General features: G+C 47.2%; 1 protein-coding gene across 1 annotated transcript in view; it reads right to left on the bottom strand.

The window, feature by feature from the left end:
* The window catches only part of VIPR1 (vasoactive intestinal peptide receptor 1), a 31,523-nt gene that overhangs the window by 6,243 nt on the left and 608 nt on the right, over positions 1 to 24,672 (bottom strand). Inside the window, exons 2-9 of the mRNA XM_049781656.1 lie at positions 19,026 to 19,133; positions 14,069 to 14,169; positions 12,895 to 12,998; positions 12,383 to 12,518; positions 9,938 to 10,091; positions 9,377 to 9,437; positions 9,150 to 9,216; positions 8,768 to 8,859 (exon numbers count right to left, since the gene is read on the bottom strand). Of these exons, the coding sequence (XP_049637613.1) occupies positions 8,768 to 8,859; positions 9,150 to 9,216; positions 9,377 to 9,437; positions 9,938 to 10,091; positions 12,383 to 12,518; positions 12,895 to 12,998; positions 14,069 to 14,169; positions 19,026 to 19,133 (823 nt within the window). The remainder of the gene's footprint in view (positions 1 to 8,767; positions 8,860 to 9,149; positions 9,217 to 9,376; positions 9,438 to 9,937; positions 10,092 to 12,382; positions 12,519 to 12,894; positions 12,999 to 14,068; positions 14,170 to 19,025; positions 19,134 to 24,672) is intronic.

Raw genomic sequence — 24,672 nt, 5'->3', positions numbered from 1 at the left:
CATCTAAGATATACAAGGTACTAAAAGAACTGAACAAGAAAAAAAAATCTAACCCCATCAACAAATGGGGAGAAGAAATGAGCAGATAATTTCTCAAAGAAATCCAAATGGTCTACAACCCAGCCTGAGTCTGACTTCAAGCCTTCCGTGTTCCTCTTGCTAATATAGATGTGCTGATGCACAAGTCTCCTTTACGAAGAAGGGCCAGAATGTCCTGGGAGCATATCAGGGGCCTTCCCAGGTTCAAGAACGGTTCCTCTCTTTTTTCCTAATTGCACTGTACTTGTTCTAGCTTCAGTCTGGAGATATTTAAGACCTCCATGGGGTCATGATTCATAGACTTAGCAAGTCTTGCCTTACCTATGGAGCTTGACAGGGAGAGATGTGACCATTGTCTCATATCTATAGTTTTCATTCCCTCTTTATGTTGTTAATTTCCTCAGATTGTGTTGAGATGAACCATTTTATTTTTTATTTACCAAAGTACTTTACTTGGCTATTTGCAGTGTTTTCAAAACCAAATGTTTCTTTTGTGTGTGTGTTTTTAATCTTCAATACTTGGTGCAATAGAAGCTGCAAAGATGTGCCACTTTATCTATGAAACAGAATTTTGTATACCAATAAATTCCAGTTTAAAGACAAAAAACAAAAAACAAAAAAAAAAAACAAAAAAAGAAATCCAAATGGCCAAAAGGCATATGAAAAAAATGCTCTACATCACTAATCATCAGGGAGATGCAAATCAAAACAACAATGAGGTACCTACCATCTTACACCAGAGACTGGCACACATCACAAAGTACAAGAATAAAATAAAGTACAAGAACAATCAGGCTGGCAGGGATGTGGGGAGAAAGGAACTCTCATTCACTGCTGGTGGGAATGCCTATATGGAAAACAATATGGAGATTCCTCAAAAAACTGGAAATTGAAATCTTCTATTATCCAAGTGTACCACTCCTAGGGATGTACCCTAGGAACAAAAGAGCACAATACAAAAATATATTCCTCACACCTATATTCATTGCAGCGCTATTTACAATAGCCAGACTCTAGAAACAACCAAGATGCTCTTCAACAGATGAATGGCTAAAGAAACTGTAGTTCATATATATAATGAAATATTATGCAGCTGGCAGAAGAGATGAAGTCATAAAATTTTCCTATACATGGATGCACATGGAAATTATTATGCTGAGTGAAATAAGTCAGAGGGAGAGAGATAGAAACAGAATAGTCTCACTCATTTATGGATTTTAAGAAAAATAAAATACATTGTGATAATGCCCAGAGACAATAGCGATGAAGGCCAGAAGAACTGGCTTATGATATGAAGCTCACCACAAAGAATGGTGAGTCCAGTTAGAGAAATAACTACACTAACAACTATCATGACAATGTTAATGCGTGAGAGAAGTAGAATGCCTGTCTCGAAAACAGGCGGGAGTGGAGAAGGAGAGAGATGGGGCACATTGGTGGTGGGAATGTTGCACTGGTGAAGGGGCTGTTCTATTTATGACTGAAACCCAACTACAATCATGCAATCTATAGTCTTTCACCCCCCTCAAACCTGATGATCTGTAATCTCTCCCTATTTAACCCTCTTTACTCTTAGTTCTTAACTCCTTAGGATCCGGAACCCTACCCCTACCCCAGCAAGCTGCCACCCAGCTCCCAAAGCTAAAGGACACCTTCTCAGCCCCCATCTTTTGCCCTGGCAAGAAGCTGCAGTTACTGCTCCTGCTGACTCATTCTATGTGGCCCTTTTTCTCCCACCTCCTCTCATCTGGACTGTTGTTTGCTATCAGATTCAGCCTCAGAGGAATTCCCCCAGCTCGAAGGATACTACCTGATCCCTGACTCCTGCAAACCATTTCTCATACTCCACAAGACCACATTGTGGCATGAAAATGTTCCCTGGATCCTTCAACCCCCCAGACTGTCTCAAAATATTTAATAGGGATATTTATATTTTCTTTGTATGTTTCTGTAGATACATTTCCTTAATAGTTATAACTTAATATCGGGGCTCCCACCTTTTTCATAAAAGTTTGGGTTACATATTACTTTATTTTACAACATATTCCTGTATTTTTCAATAAAACTAAGAAGAAAAGAATAAAAAAGAAAGCTGGGGGCCAGGGACCAAGTGGTTTCAGACATATTGGTGGGGAAATAAATAAGGATAGAACTAAATATCCAAGCCAAAGTGAATGATAAAAGAATCAAGGGACCTAAACTTTAACAATTTAAACTCAAAGGGGCCTGTTACACTGGCATGCCATGGGACAAAGGATGGTGGAATAGGATGCACACTGGGTCCATTGGTGGAAGGAGGTTGACACTGGTGGACTCATTGTATATCTGAAATTAAACTATGAAGGACTCTGTGGATTACAATTGTTTCATTAAAATAAAATAAAAAATATAAAAATAGTTATAACTCTTTTTTATGTTTTTTTTTTTTTTTTGAGCAACATCCAGTGATGCTCAGAGGTTACTCCTGACTATGCGCTCAGAAATCACCCCTGGCTGGGGGACCATATGGGATGCTGGGGATCGATCCAAGGTTCGTCCTGGGTCAGCCATGTGCAAGGCAAACACCCTACTTGCTGCACCACTTCTCTGGCCCCCAAATAGTTATAACTCAGTGTTTATTTCCATATGTAGAGGTAGATTCCTCCAAACCCCCCCCCCTTTTTTTTTGCTTGATTTGGTTCTGCTTAGTAGAAAATTTTAGTAGAAAAGTCTTGCTTGGGATAAGAGCTCAGGTCAAAACTAGGGCACAGAGCTATATAGCTTGTTATTTTTACCCTCAAATGCACCAATAATATAATATGATATATGATATAATATAATAATATAATCGTTTTTTTCATAGGCACATTAAAATGGGAAATTCTTATGTATAAAAAGAAGTTCTTATCTAATAGGGATAAAACCTCATAAATTTTATAATGCAGGGGCACCTTCCACCCTTGAACATTTGTGATGGGAACTTGACTTAGAAGCTCAATTGATAGGACATTGACTGTCCAACCTCGATCCCCGGATCCCAACTTAGAACTGGCACAGTTCCCTGCACCAGGACCAGGAATCAAGCACCCCACCTCCCCAGGCCTTAATACCACTCTGGCATCAAATTGCTCCAGGGTAGGTTCATATAATACCATAATGAGGAAATAGCAACCACTTGATCTAAGTAAGGGCAGGTTGCCCTACCTCATCACCTAATGATGAGATGAAATCAGAAGATGTTCTGTCTTAAGATCTGTGCAAAACTCAAAATGTCTGATTACAGAAGACTGACTTTGCCAACCGTGACTGAGCAGAACTTTTCCTGGGACCATAAAGAAAGACTTTTTCCTATGCTTCGTCCTGGGATCTGCAAACACCAAGATCTCTAATTACAGAAGACTGACTTTGACAACTGTGACTGAACAGAACTTTTCCTGGGACCATAAAGAGAGACCTTGGGGATTGACAACTAACATGCCCAGAGCCTGTAGTTGTTTTTATGACAGTATGCTTGAAGGGTAGAGAATCCCTGTATCTCTTAGGCCAATGGAATATCTTTTCAAATTTCTCCAACAATTACTGTGCCTATGCAAAAACAACAAATAAACCAAAACCCAAAAAACTTGCCACATCTGTCCCCCTTTATTCCTTTTGTTTTTGGACCACATCCAGTGATGCTCAGGGGTTACTACTGACTACATGCTCAGAAATCGCTCCTGGCTCAGGAGCTCAGGACCATATGGCTCAGGACCATATGGGGTTCTGGGGATTGAACCCATGTCCATCCTGAGTTAGCCACGTGTAAGGCAAACACCCTACCACTGTTCTATTGCTCCAGACCCATTTTCCAATTTCTTAAGATGTGTCATGAAGTAATATATGTAGGTCCTTTCTTCCTTCATGATGAATGCTTACAATGCTGTAAAATTTCCTCTTAAATGTTTTTTTTTCTGTGTCCCACAAATTCTGATAAGTCGTATCTCCATTCTCATTCGTATCCAGGAACCTTTTTATTTTCTCTGATTTTGTCTCTGACCCACTTGTTATTAAGTAGTAAGTGTTTAATTTCTAAGTGTTAATGTCATTTCTCCATTTTTGTTTGTAATTCACTTATATTTTCAGTACATCATGGTCAGAAAAGATAGTTGATGCAATCTCTATCCTCTTGATTTTACAGAGGTTTGCTTTGTGGTCCATTCTTGGAGAATGTCCTGTGTGCATTGGAAAAGAATGTGTATTCAGCTTTGGGAATGAATTGTCATATATATATACTAAACCCCTCCTTCCATTTCTTCTTTCAAAACCAGTATCAAGAGGTGACTGTGGTGTCGATGTCTTCAAACTACTACTGTGTTGTTATTGATGTCTTTCTTCAGGTCTATTAGCACTTGTTTCAAATATTTTGTTGGCCCCAGATTGGGTGATGTGTTTAGGTGAAATTTCTTCCTGATGTACAACCATTGATTATTATTAAATAATTGCCTTCTCTGTCTCTTGTAACATTTTAAAGCCTGAAGTCTATGTTGTCTGATAGTATGGCAAAATTCCATCCTTTTTAAGGGTGTTGCTTGCTTGAAGAATTATCTTATGACCTTTTTTTCCCCTTTGGTTTTAGGGCCACACTCGGTGATGCTCAGGGGTTACTCCTGGCTACGCACTCAGAAATCGCTCCTGGCTTGGGGGACCATATGGGACACTGGGGGATCGAACCATGGTCCATCTCAGGTCAGCAGCATGCAAGGCAAATGCCCTTCTGCTGCACCACGGCTCTGGCCCCATCTTACAACCTTTGACTTTTGAGCCTGTGTTTGCTCTTACTATTCAAATGTTTTTCTTGTAGGCAGAAAGATGTTGGATTCAATTTTCTAAACCATTTTGCCACTCTGTGTCTCTTGATTGGTGCATTTAGTCCATTGACATTGAGAGAGATTATTGTCATGGGACTGTTATCTTTTTGTGTATTTGTGGGGTTTGTCTTGCCTTAAAGTAGCCCCTTCAGTTCTTTTAAGTTTTGAGTTTGCCAAGTTCCTGAGCTATTTATCTACAAAGCTGTGTATCCTTCTTTCAAACCTGAATGAAAGTCTGACTGCATAAATTATTGTTGGTGTGGCATTCATTTCATTTGTTTGTTTGTTTTTTTACTATGTCACATCACTGCCTTTGGGCTTGGAGGATTGCTTGTGATAATTTTGCTGTAAATCTTAAGTATGCTGGGGCCAGAGAGATAATATGGAGGTAAGGCGTTTGCCTTTCATGCAGAAGGACCATGGTTGGAATCCCGGCATCCCATATGGTCCCCTGAGGCTGCCAGGAGCGATTTCTGAGTGTAGAGCCAGGAGTAACCTCTGAGTGCTTTTGGGTGTGACCCCACCCCCCCAAAAAAGAAAAAAATCTTAAGTATGCTTTCTTGTATGTTATTTCCTTCTTTGTTCTTGCTGCCTTCAGTATATTATACCTATCTGTTTTTTTTCATCATTGTGGCTAGGATGTTCCTTGGGATGTTCTTGTTTGGGACTCTTTTAGCTGGCACTCTTTGAGCTTCTAGGATGAGGGTGGATGCACTCTTCACTCTGGGAACTTCTCAGCAATGATGTCTTTGTTGATTCTTCATGGGGGTTTTCTTCCTGGTGTTCTGGGACCCTGACATTGTTGTTTCTGTTGAATTTATCCCAGAGCTCCATTGTTGTCTGTTCACATATTTTAAGTATTTTTCCATCGTCTGTTCATTTATTTTAAGGCTCTTATTTGAATTTCTTCTGTTATATGGAAGTATTGTGCCACTCATTTTCCAGCTCACTGATTCTATCCTAGAAGCTATTACTCTACTGGTGAGGCTTTCCAGTGAGTTTTTTATTTCGCCTACCAAGTTTTTCATTTCTGTCATTTTTGTTTGGTTTCCTCAATTCCACTCACATATCCTCTTGAATTTTATTGACTATCCATTCCATGGTTTCTTTGAGTTCTTTGAACATCCTCAGCATTTCTTCTCTAAAGTCCTTATCAGAGAGGCTATATAGGTGACTGATACTAGTTGGAACTTCATTTATTATGTGTGGTGGGGCTCTTTGTTGCTTTCCCATTGTGACCTTTGCACTTCAGTGAATATTTTTTATGTGATGACACTCAGATGGTGTCATCTTATAATGTACTGGGGCTCACCGACTAGAAAAATATGCACGGCCATGCAGCACTCTCTTCTTGTGGGGCCTCTGACCTGGCACAAGTTGCCTTCTTGATGAAAGTTGATCAGGCTGCTAAATTCCCTTGTACTTGCATCTATACCCAGTTTTCCCCATGTATTCTCTTCTTACTGCAGTCAGATGGTGTTGGGGAGATATTCTTGAGTGAGAGAAGATACTAGTTTCCCTCTTCTGGTCTCAGATCCTCTAATCTGCTTCACACAGACATGAGTTGTGCTGTGGACACGGAGTATGCTGCATGCCATTAAGTGTGATCATCTGCCAGAGAACAGTCTCCAATAAGGAGGTCGAGGTCTAGAAGGGAAGTCTCTTTAACTGGGCTCTGACCTCACCTGCCCAGGGCCACCTGGGAGGATGATGCCTTATGAGAACAGCCATTTGTCTTGGGCTTCTCTGCCATGTTCTCTTTCCTAGGAGGTGCCACCTGTCTCGAGTTGCATTCCTCTTCCTCTGCTTCTCATATCCATCCACACTCCCAGCGTGCTCTGACTACTAGCTCCTCTTTATCAAGCGTGGTAAGAGCAAGTAGCTCCCATTACTATAAATGACTCCTCTCTTACCCAGACAAGGTTCATCCTAATGCTGGTCTCTCCTGTCACTTGGCCACAGAGCAGGCCCAGCCCATATGAACAGGATTTCCTGGCTGGGAATGGGAAGGGTTTTCTGAACTTGTGTCTCCATAGATGTGGAGGTCTTCATTCCAGGGAAGTCCAGCCCTGGATCTGAGATCCTTCATCTAACCAGATGCAGGAAGTTGGTTTTGCCCAGTCCACTTCTTTCAGGTCCTGATTACCAGGCCTGGATCCAATGTTGAGCACAGCCCACCCCTCTGGCTGCCAACCCATCCTGCATGCCTGAGCGAACAGATGGCAGTTTCCTTTAAATTGAAGGTTTGTGGGGAGTTGGAGAGTGAGAACTGACAGTCTTTCCTTGGGGAGCTCCATTTCCCAGTCCCTCTGCCTGCTGCCAGCTGTTCAGTTTCCCATTCACCCACATGGACTTAGCTGATGACCAGCTCTCTTTGCCTCCACTTTGGCTCGTTTGAGTGGCCCTTTGGAGTGGTGGCAAATAAGGTCTTAAGGGCAGGGAGAAGGTGTACAGGCTTGCTGTGCAGTCCCCCGACTGGGCCTCCCTGCCTTTGACAGGAAAAAGAAGATCTACCCACACAGCCAGTGGGTGAGAGAGCTGCTACCACAGGAACGTGAGGCTTAGTCTCACCAGAGAGCATCGCAGGATCCAGAATAGAATCCTAAATCCAGCCACTCGTGACTTTCAAGCCAGAAATCTAAAAACCACAGCACAGACTCCCCAAAGAAGACCCAAGCTAAGAAGAAAATTCTAGAATCTCAGCATTGCAAGGCTCTTGGGGGAACAGCTCAGGTTTGTCCTGTCTTAACAGCACTGATAATCAGTCTCTGGTGCCCATGGGTGGACAAGCAGACCCTCCCCTTCACAGTCACTGTATTCTCTCTCTCTCTCTCTTCCTTTCTTTCTCTCTCTTTCTCTCTCACTCTCTCTCTCTCACTTTCCTTGTTTTTTAGCCACACTCAGTGATGCTCAGAGGTTACTCATCACTTTGCACTCAGGAATCACTACTAGTGGGCTCAGGGGATTGAATAATCCTGGTTAGCTACATGCAAAGCAAATGCCCTAGCCACTGTAATAATGCTCCAGTCCGTTTTTGGTCTCTTTTATTCTGGCCTCCAGGATTGTGGTTCTCACAAAAGCCTACCTGTCTCTCCCCTGCTTGTCTTTCCAAGCACTGGGCACAACTGCCCACCTTTTCCTGCAAGAGGTATGATCACTGGCCTGTGGACAATGTGTCTTGCCTGCCATGTGATGGGCTGCCAGACCTTGAGGAGGGAGGGAATGTATGTCAGTGCCCTCATCTATAACTTACGTCAGTATATAGAAGATTGTGTGGATGAAATAAGGTGGTGCTTGGAGTCCCTTTAGACATGCCCAACTTGTTAGCTACAGATATTATATTACTGCAGGCCATACCCTGGCTGCATTCTGACTATCTCAGCAGGCTGAGAGCTTTTACTGCGGCACATATCTCCCATGTACTTGTTCCCCACGTCTATGCCGGGAATATGCAAACAAGACAAAGGTGACTACTCTCTTTACAAGCTCTCTGACTTGGCAGAAAACTCCTGCCTGGGTCTGATAAACTTCTGGGCATGGCCCAGAAGGAGGAAGAGTGGACCTGCTGGGGGACCTCCAGAATAAGAGTGAGGCAAGGGCAGGTGACACCCATGTGATGATCCAGGGCACTGGGGTGGAGAACTAGGTTACTTTTGTTGTTGTTTTTTGAGCCATACCTGGTAGTGCTCAGGAGTTACTTCTGCTTCTGTACTCAGAAATCACTCCTAGAGGTGTTTGGGGGACAATATGGGTCCAAGGATTGAATCTGGATTAGCTGCCTGTGAGGCAAGCACCTGTCCACTGTGCCATCCTCTGGCTGCTACTTTTGCATGACTCTGGCAGTTCAATGGGAATATGCAATGGCTTAAAAACTAGGGGGAGAACACAGAGTGCCTACTCACGAATATGGGCTGCTGTTGCTCTTTCCAACATCTGGGGGCCGCAGTTTCTGAACTAGGATTCGGATGATGCAGATAAAGAGGATGAAGTTCACCTAGTGGGTGGTCAAAGTGGTCAGAGTGGGAGGGATTTCGGCACCCTGGGCTGATGCCCCATGACCCTTGGTCCATCCCTCTCCCCTAACTATCCTTCATTTGGGCCATGAGTAGGGAACTGCCTTCACCACCTGGCCATGCTTCCTGATCTAGGAGAATGCTGTAGGGCTTGGGAAGTGTAGAATTTGGTTCTGACAGGGACCCTGATATCCTGTGTGGCCTAAAGAAAGGCAATTCCTCAATCTGGGCCTGAGTGTTCCCATCTTCAAATGGCAGGAGGAGGCCTTACCAAGATGGAGGCAATGATGGGGCCCTTTATGATCCACCACAATGAAGAGCTGATGGTGTCCCAGCATCTGGACAGAATATGGGGTTCAGGGAGAGAGATGGTTCGAAACCTTTGGAGATCATGGGCCCCATCCCTGGTCTCCCAGTTCACCTCATCCCACCCAGACGGGGTTAATCCCATGTGATGGCACCAAGTGGGGATGGAGAGAGGGTGGGGGTACAGCTCACCCATCATTTTCAAAATGGATCCTAACGATGGTCCATATCATGGTAAATGTGCTTGGCAACCCTGTTAGGTCCAAAAGAGAAGAAAGAGAAGAGAGGGCATAGGAGGCAGCCACATGGGGGCAGGAGGGAGATATATAGGATTAAAAAAAAAAAGAAAGAGCAGGGAGAGCAAAAGGTGGGTTTCCAGGGCCACCACATATAGCTGTACTCTCCTCTGAGTAGAGCACACAAACTGATGCCCAGTGAACAGGACTGAATGGGAGAGGCACTCTCCCATAATTTTGACAAAGGCACTTTATAGCATCATGCGGTTGTGTATCTTTCAGGGGGCTGAGGTGGAGTGAAAGGTTACACCTAGAACTTATCCTGTCACAGATTCTAGGCACAATCACAAACTGCAAATGTCCCCCTAAGGTGAGACATCTGGGGAGAATTTTATAAAACTATGTCCAAACAGGACTCACAAAGCTCAGGCTGAAGGTTGTGAGAGACCCTCCCTCTAGTGAGCTCCCCAGGCCTTGTTTCCTCTGTCCCCACCTGGCACCCTCCCAAGCTCCATACCCCAGCCGATGAGTATGTACCCCCAGAAGTACTTCCGCTCGGAGAAGAAGGAGACGGCGAGCAGGGTGTACAGGTAGAGGCCCTCCACCAGCAGCCAGAAGAAGTTGGCCATGACACAGTACTGGAATAGGACCATGGCTGCTTTACAGCCCACCTGTAGGGGAGAAGCAGAGAGGGAGGGTCACAAGGCAAGCAGAGGACCCTGCCCAACCACACCATATCTGGGATGATAGGGTTGTGGAACAACCAACTTGCTCTCTGTCATTTCTACTTCTCCCTTTAGAAAAGTACTCAGTGTTCTTTACATGGCTTCTAATTTCAAATCCTCTGCTGCTTTGTGATAAGTATGTATGATTTTAGTGATCCATCCATCAGTGTATTAACTGCCCATCTTTCCATCTATATATCTACCCACCTACCAGACCATCCAACCATCCTTGCATCAACCTACACACTTATCAATAGATTTTCTTACCCACTATACAACCATGATGAATATATCCATCTTCTACCATCTTCAGATATTATCTATCCATATTCTCATCCATGTATTCACCCATTTCTTCCTATCCATCTACCTATAAAGCTGTTAGACAAGTACTATAACCATCCCCCTGCCTCTCCACCCACCAATAAATCTGCTTTACCCTCCATCCACCATTGTGTCTACCCACCCCTGGACCCACCATTTATCTCAGCTTCCTAACCTAATTTGCCTACTCTCCCAATGACCCACTCACCCACAAGCTCAGTCATAACACTATGACCCATCTACCTCTCCCCCTTTCCACATACCTACTCATTCATCTATCACAATTACCATGAAATAGGGCTAGAAGAGATCTGAGGGAGGTTGAGCTCATCCACAAGTTCAGTCATAATATCACAGTCCATCTACCTCGTCCCCATTTCCTACACCTACTCATTAACCTATTCCAATCAAATTGAAAGGGTGCTGGAAGAGTATGAGAAAGCTTGAGCTTTCCAGAGTTCCCTGAACATGTGGGGATATGGGTCATGGGCTGTGGAGTGGGCTTCAGAGGAAATGTTTAAACGATATGGGTCTGAGAAGACAGCAGAGAAGGGGGAACTAGAAATGAAGAGGGAAAAGATAGAGAATAGATGCCATGCTCTTTGGGGTCAGAGGAAAACCAGTTGCCCATTTGAGTGAAGGTAATGGAGCCATGGAGACTCTGATTAGGGCATTAGGATCTCAGAGCTGATGGTCCCACCTGCATGGTTGAGCCCAGGTATTTGTGAGCCTATTTAAAGACACGACCCTTTTCCAGAAGTCCTTCAGTTTCACCCTTCCTCTCCATGCACATTTAGCTTTGAACATGCCCAAAGACTCAGAGAACAACCTACTCTTCTCTCCCTTTGGTTGGGAAGTCCTTCCTCATTTTTTTACTTCAATTCCTTTAGTGACAGGTTGCTTTACAACAAGAATAATTCAGCTCTTTAACAGGACAATTATCAGTGCTTCTCTGGGCCTGAGACATGCTTCACAGAGCTGCTAATGAATGGGAAAGCCTGTATCTACAATTATCTTTAACAAATGAGCTGGAGGTGGCAGGCTGCTCCTCAGCTCTGCTGCTCACTGTACAGTCTGACTGTGTGTGTGTGTGTGTGTGTGTGTGTGTGTGTGTGTGTGTGTGTTTGCGCGCGTGCGTGCATGCTCAGAGTCTCTTGAAAGGGCCAGGAAGGGTCCCAGGGCATGTTTTTTTTCTTTCCTCCCATCAAGATGCCTGAGATTCCATCATAGCAGGTTCATGCTTTGGGGAAAAGGTCTTGCTGACCCCTGAAGTAACGCATTGGCTCTGGGGTCATGGAGGAAGCAATGGGCCACTGATCACATGGAATGGCTGGGAACCAGCACTGGTCTCCTGTTCTCAGTCCTAGCTGTGCTCACAGCCACATGGCCAGCTCTTAGTGATGGGCAACACATTCCTTCCATGTTCGCTCATCCTCTCTTCCCTGGGAAGGCTCAGAGCCCAATGGAACAGCAGCAGAAGAGGGTTGGATAAGTCTCAGCGGGCTCCAGATTTGGGGTGGGAAGGGGGACATGCAGATGGGCAGCCTGGTTAGGCAGATGGCAGACAGTAGAGCTGGCCCTGTCTGGGAAGTCCCTATGTAGATGAGGACATAGAGGCAGGAGTCTCTCTTGACTCACATGGGAAGTCAGCAGCAGAGCTGGGCTCAGACCTGAGATCTAACTCTGACCTGGAAGTAATTTAGATGCCATCAAGGAACTGAGCTGCTCCTGAGTAGGAGCAGATCTGAGATTCTGAGGTGGAAGGGGGATGGAGATGGGCAGAGCCACAAGAAATGATGGAAAGGAGTTTGAACATTCTTGGCAAGAGAGGAGGAAGGAAGGACTGCAGGAGGAGGCGTAACAGAGACCTCTCAGGAGCCTGTGGGAGAGACAGGGAGGCTGGAGGTCCTCACCAGTGATCTGACCTCGCAGTGGTCTGATTCGTTGCTGTTAAAGAGGGCGAAGTCTTTGATGAAAACGGCCATGGCCCTCAGGATGAAGGAGATGAAGAGGTGCATGTGGATGTAGTTCCGCGTGCAGTGCAGCTTCCTGCATGAGGTGGGATTGGGATTGGTCTGGAAGGTGCAAGGGCTCAGCCGCCCCCCCCCCCCCCCATCAACAGTGGGGCTCTGTGCAAGGGCATCTGAGCTCTTAGTATGGTCCCAGTGAAGAAACCTGTCCCCACAGACAACCTGGACCTCATTCCAGAGCACAGGCCCTACCCCAAGGCTGATCACCCTCGTGGCTCAGCTGTGACATGCACAACACTTGAAGCAGCCTGTCAGCCAAGTGAGACTCCCACTTGCTGGTGGGAGGTCACAGTGGTGGGAGGAGAGCTTTCTGGGGCAACTGGCCCTCTCCCATCAACCATACCAACAACCCATCTTGGTCTGCTCAAATGCCTGTAAGCAGGGCTAGACCTCACCTGAACAGTGTCAAGATGGTCATAGCTATCACTAGCGTGGCGAGGGACAGGCTGTAACCGATGGTGTAGCCGGTCTTCACGGAGCTGTAGAACACGGTCTTCTGCTGCTTAGAGGGGTGGGAGAGCTTGTGGGAACTTGCCCAGGACCTGTTGGTAGGAGTGGGGTACCCAGTACTCCCTGCTTGCCCACCCTTGCGTTGGCAGAAGAGGCGGCTGGCCTCAAGGTTGAGTAGCCACTTCCAGTGGGGTCACAGCAGAGGGGGCAGGTCTGTTTCCCAGAAGGGCAGGGGTTGAACTCAGCTCCCCACCACCACCTGTACCTTGATGAGGCAGTACCATTGAGGGAAAGACACGGCCGCACTCATCCCTTGGGGATACCTATGCATTTTTCACTGTGTATCTGACACCCCTTGATCAAGATGTATTGTCCATCAGCCCTCCCAATGGACCTTGGTGGCATGGTACAAGGTGACAGAAAAGTCAGCTTATCTGGGGCTGGGCAGCAGAATGATGGTAGGGGGTCGAGGCTGGGCAAAACAGAACTGGAACTTGAGGGGTTATTGTTGGGACTCTTAAACCCTCACACACACAGTCACAGTCCTCAAAGCAAGCCCTTCCTTGCTCTCCTCCACAGCAGAGCAGGAGCAAGGCAAGGGGGAAAGAGGGATGCAGGGCATCCCACACAGGTCTCTGGCGGGCACTGAGGGCTTCTGGGGGGAAGTGACTGTCCTTTGGGGAGGTCCGAGAGGATTATTAGGATGGAAAACCTATTAGTATATCACCACAGATGTAGTCACATGGGAGCCAGCCCCTCCTATTCTACTTTGGCTTCTGACCTCATATCCTATAGCACCTGACCAGCAGGGCCTGGGGTGCTGGATGAAGGGCCCTACTATGCCCTGAATCCTAGGTGATATCTGAGGTCTGAGCTGGGCCAGGCAGGATTTACTCATGTTTCCTGGTTGCATGGCAGGCCTGGCGCAGGGCTCCCCTGAGATAGCCCGACTGTGAGTCCTTCTCAGGAGTTCCCCTTCTGTACCCTAGATAATGCATCAGGAGAGGAAGGTGGGCCTGGGAGGGCAGACCCCAACCAGGTGGCTGCCACCTGACTATGAAAGGAGAGTGTAAACAGCCACAGCACTACAGGAAGGGGTGTGGGTAAATCAAGGCCCACCTCGTCAATAACCCTGTCCTCCAAGCCACAGACTTCTGGGTAGGGGCCAGGCTCCAGGGGTGTCCAGCCCTTCTCGGTACAGTTTCGGCTCACGTTGCGGCCTGGGTGGGGTGGAGGGGAGGGGCAGAGAAAGAAAAGTTGAGATGGGGAATGGGGCAGGAGGGTCTCTGGAGTAGACACAGAGTGGCTGCCCCAGTGCTAATTCTACTCCCATCACCCCCACTGTGCCCTGATCCTAACAGGGCAGACCCTCCCCCTAGGGGACCCCCAATACGACAGAGCAGGTATCCTAGTGCAATCTAAGCTCAAATCCTGGCCACCCATATCTGAGCACAACTACCTCAACTGCAGATCCTTCATATAGGTCCCAGGAGCTGATGTGCAGATGCCTCTGCTGGGGTACAGACAGCACCTTCTAGCTGGGCTGAGAACCCAGGCTACCTCCATTCTCCTGGGCAGTCTGTGGAAACTCCTAGTATGAGCTGAGAGAGGGTCTAAAGAAAGGAAGGTATAGGCCCAGAAAGTGCTCAACGAGCTAGAGCGTGTAATCCTGCATTCAGTCCCTTGTTCCACTGCCAGGAGCCAGCTGTGGTCCCAAGCTTTGAACCTTCAAGCCCGCACAGCTAGATTAGGTATTGACAGAGAGGCAATAGCTTGGGTGTCCCTGCCAGAACCAGGGGAAGCAGGTAAAGATCTAAGTTGAGCTGAGGGTCTAAGGCAGCTGACCCTTCCACTGCTTCTAAAAGTCTCCCTAGATTGTGGATCCTGGGGAGCTATTCTCATGAGGGTGGAGGGGGTCTGAAGAGGGAATGGAGGACAGCTGGGAAGGGAAGGGAAAAACATCAAGGAAGATGGGATGGTGGTGGTAGTGGAGGAGGAGGAGGAGGAGGAGGAAGAAGAAGAGATAAAAGTAGGAAAAGAGAAAGTAAGGAGATGAGAAAGATGGGCCCTAAAAATCCCTGTGCTCAGCATCTCCAGCACCATGATCTCTATTAACCTTGAAGTACCACCAGTTTTCACTATCATCATATTACCATACCGAGTATTGTCACCAGTATCATCTCTTTACCACCATAATTGTCCCTAGTTCTGCTGAACCTATCACCACTAGCACCATATTGTCACCAACTCCACTATAATTATTACCATTGTCACCACTATTATAACCAGCATCTATATAACCATCTCTATAGTCACCAGCACCACCATTATCACCAGTACCACCTTGTCATCCGTGTCACCACCAGACCACTAGTTACACTAGCATCACCATCATTCGCTTCAGAGGAATGAAGCCCTTTTTTTGTGCATTAGTGTTCACAGACACTATTATTAAGATCCCCTCACCCACTCAATGAGCAAGGGGAGTCCATGTCCCTGTTGAGAAGTGAGATCCCAAGAGGGAGCCCCTTGCCCAAGGCCATACAGAGAGAACAAAGATGGAAGAGGGGAATTTCCATGAGTCTCCACAGCTAACCTTGATTCCCATGTTCACTGAGGTGACCTGGAACTGGTTGAGGTATCCAGGGGTAGAGCTGCAGGGTGGTGAGGCTTCCCTGAATTCAGACATGGTGTCGTGTATTTATTAGGTACAACCAGATGAAATGCCATGTGCTTGGAAAGTAATGGGCAATCCCCTACTTGCTCTATATAAATCTCTGGGTCACCCTTTGTTTTTGTTTTTGTTTTTGGGTCACACCTGACAGTGCTCAGGGATTTCTCCTGGCTCTATACTCAGAAATCGCTCCTGGCAGGCTCAGGGGACCATATGGGATGCCGAGATTCGAACCATCATCCTTGTGCATGCAAGGCAAATGCCTTACCTTCATGCTATCTCTCCGGCCCCTCTAGGCCACCCTTTGAAAGAGGTTCTTACCACCCTACTTTTGTTAAGAATTGAGAGGCAGTTGGTGTTGAAGGGAAACTAGTTTATATTTGGGGGGATTTGGGCCACACCTGCAGGTGTTCCCATGTGGCTTTGTGCTCAAGGATCACTCTTGGAAGTTCCAGGAAAAAGTCTTGTTATTTTGTTTGGTGGTACCTGGTGGTACTCAGAGGTTACTCTTGGCTTTGTGCTCAGGTATCACTCCTGGTGGGTTCAGGGACCCAAATAGAATGCCAAAAAATCGAATGAGTGTTGGTTGCATGCAGGGCAAATACCCTACCTGCTGTGCATTGTTCTGGCACTTTTTTCTCTTTGTAATTTCTGTTCTAGAGCAGCAAAAGGAGTCCATTTCTCTGTATTTGCATCCTCCAAACCTGGCTCTTCCCTTCTAGTAAACTTTCCTCCTTGGGAATGTTAGACCAGCTGCTTCTACTTTTCTTTACTGTTTATGCCCTTAGCCCAGGTTCCAATTCTGTACCATTATTGTTCAGAGTTGTGGTCTCTGAACAGTGAGTGAGTGAGTGAGTGAGTCAGTACCACTGTGCAGGCTGATTTTTGGACAGGGCACTGGGCTGACAGGGAGTGGTGAATACAAGCTTCCTGGATGGTGTGTGGTAAGGTGGAAGCTGGGGAGAAGTGGTCCCACATGCAGAAGAAGGGCTGCCTCTTACTCATCGGCACAGAGGCACTGGCAAGTGAATGGGTCCTGGGGAGCCTATTAGCCTCAGGGTAGGCAGAAGGTGGGTTGGAATCTAGGTTTCAAATAAAGACAACTTGCTGCAGCCTTGACAGTTCCAGCAGAGCCAGCGGGAGAAAAGCAATTAGCAGAGTGTCAAGGAGGAACTTGCAATTAGCAGGCACTTCCAGGATCCAGGAGGTTCTGCCATAGATTGTTCTGAGTGGTGGGGAGGAGGGGACTCTGCTCACCTGCCCAAGTGCTGGATGCTCCCATGCCCCTGCAGGAAGATTAGGCTAGTCTGTCTCCCCAGCACTATCTCCCCATCACTGTCTCTATGGGCCCCAACAGTCAGCCCTGCGTGGGGGGCAAAACGCTTGTGTCAGAGAGCTCTCTGACTCCTCCCTTTCCTGGATCCAGTTTACAAACCGGAAAATGGGTCCATTGAAAAAGAAAGGTCACTTTCTTTTTTTTTCTGGGGGTGAGAGACACCCCCAGAAGCTGGCAGCTCCACACCCAGAGGGTCTCTCACCCAGCAGCACTCAGGTCTTACTCCTGGCTTTGTGCTCAGGAGTGACCCAAGGCGGTGTGTGGTTGACCATATATGGTGCTGAGGATGGCACCAGGATTCCTGCAGAACAGTATGTGGGAGGTAGATATTTTAAGTATTAGTAGTAGCATAATAATCTATGAAATTCTTGTTTTAGAGGAATGGCAAGAAATAAAAATAATGACAGGTTTAGATTTAACAGGGGCAAGAGGGTCTGTTTAGATTATTCTTTCCATACAGAGCTGGAGGTGTGGATGCGTGGATGTATGTCTGTGCCTGCTGCTGCGTACAAGGTGGGTGCCTCACCTTCCTAAGTCCTTATATGGTCCTTCTCTTCCTCTATCCTCCATCCCTCAGACCTACTTTTGCTTGGTGTATCTGTCTTCCCCACTCAGTCTGCTTCACCTTTCTTCATCTCACACCAGCTCTTTTCTCTCTCCAGGTCATCAAACCTAGACTTGACGTGGGGGGCATGCCTCATTCCTCCTCCCCGTTTGCACTCCCACTTCTCTCTCCTTCACACTCTCTGCTATCATCTTCTCTCACATACTACTGGGTTTGCAGAACGCTCCCAGATGTCAGCGTTATCCGTTAAGGACCCAGTCCAGGGATACCTCACTGGCAAGTGGCATAGTGGGTTTATATGACTTCTTCCAGCAAAAACCTAAAACAGCTGTTAGTCCCTCATTTCAAGATCCCCCAAGGCTTTCTTGGTGGGAAAAGAAGCCCAGGCTGTCAGGGACCCCAGTGAGTTATGGCTTTTGCCCACTGGGGGCTTCTCAGTCTTGAGCTCTCACACCAGCCACTCCAGTTGCCAAGGAGTTTCTTTCTGTTTTTCCTTTCTTGTTTTCCTTTACAGCGGTTTCCCCTAACCATGCTTGAGGGCCGGGGGACACTCCTGGGAAATGGAACTCAGGGCCTTGCATAGACTGGCCTTGTGCTTTCCTACTTGAGCTAGTCCTCACACCCTACTCCCTTACCCCCAATACTGAGTGTCATTACATGTTTATTCCATCATCCAGGATCTGTGTGAGCACACTTTAGGTATCTGCTTTAGGTACACTCCACTGCTCCTGTCCCTCCTAGACACCTCATTGGTTATGATACTTCCAGGCTGAAACTCCCCCACTCAATGTCAGCACCAATTGGGGCAGCAGACTGTGACATTGGCTTCTGCTCCCTGTCCCCTGCTTCTTCCCCAACTTTGCATGTAGTGTGCCTGGTACACTGTCCTCAGATATCTGCATATCTCTCTCTCTCTCTCTCTCTCTCTCTCTCTCTCTCTTTCTCTCTCTCTCTCTTTCTCCCCCTTCGCTTCCTCCCTCCCCTCTCTCACACACACACACACACACGTGGCATGCATTGAAAGATTCCACAGGAAAAGGAACAATTCCCAAGAGACACCCTTCCCTAACTTTGTTGCCCCCAATGGGATCACAAATTCAAAAAGAGCTTGACAAGGTGCGTAAGCAGGATGGTAGTTTGGTGGCTGCCAAAAAGGGCCAGTGACTGGCAGCGGAAGTCTCAATCAACACTAACTCAAGATGAGATCACATATGGCAGCCATAATTTAATTCGCTATCTGTCAGTCAATCAGTTATCAATTGCTGGGCAAATATTTGGTGAGCCCTTCCCACACACTTATCTTTATGTGAAAAGGGAATCAAATCCCCTGAGTGCTTCCCAGACCCAGTGTCCATGTAAACTTCTCCAGGAAGTTCCCCTGGATACTTCCACCCCATTTGACCACCTTCTTTCACTCTTGCTTCCCTCTCTAGGGTCCCCACTCTAGTCAGAGTCTCCTTGTGCTCTCCAGCATCCCATTTCTTCACCCCAGGGCTCTTACCTTCAATAGAAGAGAAGATGTTAAAGATGAGAGGGCAGGGCAAGACAACCACTTGGCCCCAGGGGGTGGCTGGCCAGCAGGTCAGGTTGTCCCACATCTTGCCACAGCCTGAGGGGTGGGGGGAAGCAGAGGGTTCCAAGTCACTAAGGTCCTCAGCATGGGGACCTGTACCCACAGCAGTCCTCAGGCACCCACTCTTCACAAGAATCTGCTTGGAGGCTGCTGGGGAAGGTTCCAGTTCTGCCAAGGACAGGAAGGAAAGGAAACATCTCCCTGCCTACTTACTGTTCATGGGAGCAGTGCACCCCCAGGGTAAGGAAGGTGTTTTTTTTTGTTTGTTTTTTTTGTTTTTGTTTTTTTTTGTTTTGCAGGGATGGCTAAGGCCTATGAAGCACTAACAGGACTTTAGAGAAGCCTCTGGGCATCTGTGGGGGATGGGGAGACCTTTGGAACCAGAACCTAGATGGAAGTTTTTCTAACAGGAGGAACTCATGGCCCAGGTGGATAGAACATGTGGATCAGACAAGAGTTGTCTGACAATACTCTACACGATTAAGGAGAGATTTGGTTCCTTGAACTCTGGACTTATGAAGAGTTGGTGGGACTGATAGTAGGTGCTTGACCCATGTGAGATCTTTAATACACCATCTCCTCCTGAGCGTCATTGGGTGTGGGTCTGGAAGCATTATGGGCATTGCTGGAATAACCCTAGTGGTCCCCAGCACAGCGGGGAACCACCAGTCCAGATGGCTGAGTAGCAAGAGCGGCCCCAGTTGAGTGGTCAAAGTCATGGAAAATCTATAAGCTCTATAGAGAAGGCCAACAATGTGTCTGTGTCCGTGTGCCTGGGGTTCCATCACTCTCTGATGCTCAGAATTTTTTTTTAACAAAACCTCTGGTTCCATCTAACCTTTTATTTTAGTGTGCTCATGCCTGCCTGTGTACCTAGTACTTCATTCTAAATAAATGACTTCCTTTGATTTCTTTTTATGTTGCATCTAGAAATCATTAAAAATAACAACAAAAATGAATGTGAAGGCAGAGAGATGGGATAGGGGCTAAGGTGCATGACTTGCATGTCCCTGACATTGGTTCTATTCCTAGAAACTTGTGGTCCCCTGAGCATTCCAGGTACAACCCTGGAGGCCCCCCCCAGCACTGCTGAGGTGACCCCAATAATCCCGGGCACTGCAGGGTTTGAGTAGTACCACATCCTTGAGCCCTCACATTGAAGGTCCAGTTGCAGAACGTGGTCAGGATGGGGCCATGGACAATAGCTGAGAGACTCTCTATCCAAAATATCCCCAAAGTTCAAAGTATCTAGAATTTAATTTAAAAATATCACAGGAGGGGCCAGAGCAATAGCACAGCGGTAGGACATTTGCCTTGCACGGGGCCAACCCAGGATGGATTCGGGTTCCATTACCAGCATCTCCTATGGTCCCCTGTGCCTACCAAGAGCCATTTCTGAGTGCAGAGCCAGGAGTAACCCCTGAGTACTTCGGGTGTGACCCCAAAACAAAAACAAAAAAATAGCATAGGAGGTATCATAAAAGGTTGAAAATGATGAGTGTTAGATATGATGCAGTGATGAAGTTATGAAATAATCTTCACAGAATCCATAAAGCCATGCAGATTTCCTGGGGTACTCCTCTCTGTCCCTCTCCCCAATACTCACTGCTCTCAACTCAGATAAAATGAGAATCATGATTGAGTGTTGGCCAAGGAACCCCAAACTGTAGGCTGTTTACCATATGAGGCTTGTTATCAATAGGCCTATATAAATGTCATAACTGATGGGTTCAGAGGAAGGTCTTGTGGTCCCTTTACTGCCCCGACAGCCCCATAGATTTGCTCAGGAAACCCAACCCTTGAGCCCAAGTCAATGTCAAGCTGGGCTGAGCCCAACCCAGCCCAAGTCCGAAGGTCTGTATGTTCTCAAGAGAGGGCCTTGGGAAGGGGAGTGAAAGGTATCACTGCCAGGGGAAAGCCTGGGAACACTGAGTGAGCACTGGAGGGCCAAGAGCAAGAGGCATCCCAGGGCCTGGCTTCAAAGCACAATCCCCTTTTCTTGGTGACCCCAACCATTTATAAGATCATGCTTGTCCCTACACCTAGCATTTTGTTTTGAATAACTTGAGAGGAGTGGGGCCTCTTTCCTAGGCCTCCTCTACTCTGGGGAAAGCCTCTTTAGAGGCCTGTGAGGGCTCTTTATGCCTGGTAAATCCTACCCCAGATTCAGGACTCTGTTTACACCAACAAACATTCGTGCTGCCTTGGTGTGGGGCAGCATTATTCTGCCCTCTGCCACTTAGAGATCTGCTAAACTGTCTCATTTTTTCCCCCCATGGGCAACTGAGGCCTTGAGCAAGTGGGCATTGAGCCCAGGGTGCCTTGTTAGAGTGTGGTATGGACAGTTCACAAGCTCTCTCTCTAGCAAACCTCTTATCTTCTGGTCTGAGGCACTGCAAGGACTTTCTCTGGGAGTTCTGTTTGGTCTTGCCCTCTCTGCCAGCGCTAGGCACACCCTGCTGTGGAGGCTATGGCTATCCACATGGTCAGGCTTGGGGCTCTATGCATCTCCAGTTGTATGTAGGAAGGTAGGTTTAGAACTGAGGTTCTAGCTTTGAATTCAGGTTCACCAAAACAGACACAGAAAAGCAAGAAAGCTCTGGGCTGAGTATGGTCAGGATGGACTCCCTGGGTTCCTCAGGCATTGTTTGGGGGACCCCCCCAAAAGAGAAAAAACCAAAAGACAGAACAGGCCCTACTACGTGGGAAGCCATGTTTGGTTTATAGGAATGTGAGCACCATCAATCAGGAGTAGATAGTGAGTTGGAACTGGGGTATGGACAGAGGGACCAGAGAGGAGAGGACAAGTGGTTGGAGAAACTTCCTGCAAAAGACAGCAATATGGAGAAGACAAGAAACAGAGGGTGTGGGGGTAGCCTAGAAAATATGGAATAGGGGCCGGCACGGTGGCGCTAGAGGTAAGGTATCTGCCTTGCCAGCGCTAGCCTAGGATGGACCGCGGTTCGATCCCTCAGCATCCCATATGGTCCCCCACGCCAGGAGCGACTTCTGAGCGCATAGCCAGGAGTAATCCCTGAGCGTCACCGGGTGTGGCCCAAAAACCAAAAAAATAAAATAAAATAAAATAAAATAAAATAAAAAGAAGAAGAAGAAGAAGAAGAAGAAGAAGAAGAAGAAGAAGAAGAAGAAGAAGAAGAAAATATGAAATATAAAAAAAGTGGGGGGGAGAGATAGATGGAGGTAGGGCATCTGCCCTGCATGCAGAAGGACAGTGGTTTGAATCCCGGCATCCCATATGGTCCCCCGAGTCTGCCAGGAGCGATTTCTGAGCGTAGAGCCAGGAGTAATCCCTGAGCGCTGCCAGGTGTGACCCAAAAAACAAACAAAAAAATGTGGAATAGTCAGAGGACCCTAGCTTGAGCCAGACTCAGTCTGTGCCCAACCTCAGGAAGCCCACAAGTCCCAGAATTTCCCACAGGTTTACCTGTCACCATATCTCTAGACACAGGGCCTGACTGGTTAAGTGTGCCCATTCAGAGCTGCTCTCTCACCAGGAAAGGCAGTCAAACATGGAACCTGGGGTTGTGGATGGGGAGGCCAGATGGGGAAAAGGGTTCTCCTTTATCATTTAAAAAGGATTTAATTTTTTCATTGGTTTTGGGATCACACCTAGTGGTGCTCAGCTCATGGGAGCTTATGTGATGCCTGGGATTAAACTATAAAATTAAGTCCCCATGGTTTGTGAGATCACCCAGGCACCATATTTCTAATCCCCATGCAGATGGGTCTGAAGAAGCAGGGTAGTGGCAAAGGATTAATAAACCAAGCTAGTCAGAGTGTCATGAGGACAGTGGCTTCTCCCTTGTGGTGAGAGTGAGAGAGAGAGACAGAGAGAGAGACAGAGAGAGAGAGAGAGACAGAGAGAGAGAGACAGAGAGAGAGAGACAGAGAGAGAGACAGAGACAGAGACAGAGAGAGAGAGACAGAGACAGAGACAGAGACAGAGAGAGAGAGGTACCTATCCCGGTGGACTTTTTCATATCAAAGGATAGATATATGGGAAAGAGGAAGATGGGGGGCCCGCCTTTGTTTTGGGTTAATAGCTGGTTGTGATTTTACATTGAACCTGGGTCAGCTTTGTGTAAACAAGTGCCTTACTTGCTGTTTTCTCTCTTTCATCTCTCTCACTTCTCTCTCTCTCTCAATTTGGGGTCATACCTGGTGGTACTTAGGGGCGACTACTGGCTCTATGCTCTGGCTGTACTTTGGAACATAATGTACTGGGATTTGAACCAGTGACATGGCTGTAGATGCACACTAAACAAGTGTATTAACCCCTGTACTATCCCTTTGGTGCTTGTTGTGTCATTTTAGAAACTGTGAACAGGGACAGATACATTAAGGAGATTCCCAAACACGCGTGCAAATCCACATACATGGATGCTAATTCTGACACAAAACACCACAGATGCACACACACATATAAATATATAGACACATATATACAGACAGACACACAGACATACACAAAGACACCTAGACATACACACAGACACACACACAGAGCACTGGGCATGTCTAGACTTAAATATACACCGCCCACATACAAAGACCCTCAGGGTCAGGCACAGAAGCACAGCTACAACTTTGAACATATTAGGGTCAGGAGCTCATGCTGGATGTGTAAGAACCTGCCAGAACCCCCTTAATGCCCGCAGTTTCATACATGCCTCCCTTCGACCTAAGGTTGGCAGCCTGCTGACAGAATGTTGGCACCTGGCTGTCACCTTCTGCCAGCAGTGACCTCATTCTGGATCACGAGGGTGGCCTGACCTTAGGGTTGAAAGGTGCTGCAGTGGCGCTTAGAATTTGGGGTCCAAATCTCCTATGGTGGCCCATCATGGAGGCTGGGAGCAGAGCTGACCACTCCTTTATCCAGCCATCATGCTCAGGGTCTCAGGAGACAAGGTGATCCCCTCAAGATTTGGGGACAGCAAAGCCTGGTTACAAGATGAAAGTAGAGATCCTATCAGTAGGGCCAAGAAGATTGGACCTAGGGGCAGGGGTATTCTAGAACTGTCAGCCTCTTTGGGGTGCTGAAGAGTGGAGAGTTTAATGATGCTCTTTGCCTCCGAGGGAAGCAGTATGTAAGGGATAACTCAGCCCCAGGGAGACACTTGAGGGGGGAACAGACTCCTTTTTGCCTCCCCCCAGCCTCTGTTCCCTCCCAGGGTGCCACCCCACCCACAAGGTTACCCAAGTGCACCCACATGGGTGCACTCACCTAGCCTGTCTGCTGCTCCAGTTTGGTCAGCCCGAGCAATGCCTTTCATGGAAGTCATCTATAAATCTCTTTTCACTCCAGGCTGCTGTGCCAGTGTGGTGCTGTGGAGCATCTGAAATGCTGCTCCCTGACCTGGGGGCCCCTGTGACTGCCCCGGATATTACTCTCCACACAGCTGAACACAGCTCCTGGGAAGGAGGACAGCGATAGGACTTGGTCTTTCTGGGGCTGAGCTGACTTCCTGGCCACCAGCCTGACCTGCCAAGAGTGGTCTGGGACAGGAAGTTGAACTGAGCACTGAGGGGGTTGTGTGTGGCCCTCTATAGGCCA

This window comes from Suncus etruscus, chromosome 10 (assembly GCF_024139225.1).
Source record: "Suncus etruscus isolate mSunEtr1 chromosome 10, mSunEtr1.pri.cur, whole genome shotgun sequence".
In the NCBI taxonomy this organism is placed as follows: Eukaryota; Metazoa; Chordata; class Mammalia; order Eulipotyphla; family Soricidae; genus Suncus; species Suncus etruscus.
This window is presented reverse-complemented; position numbering and strand designations above follow the sequence as displayed.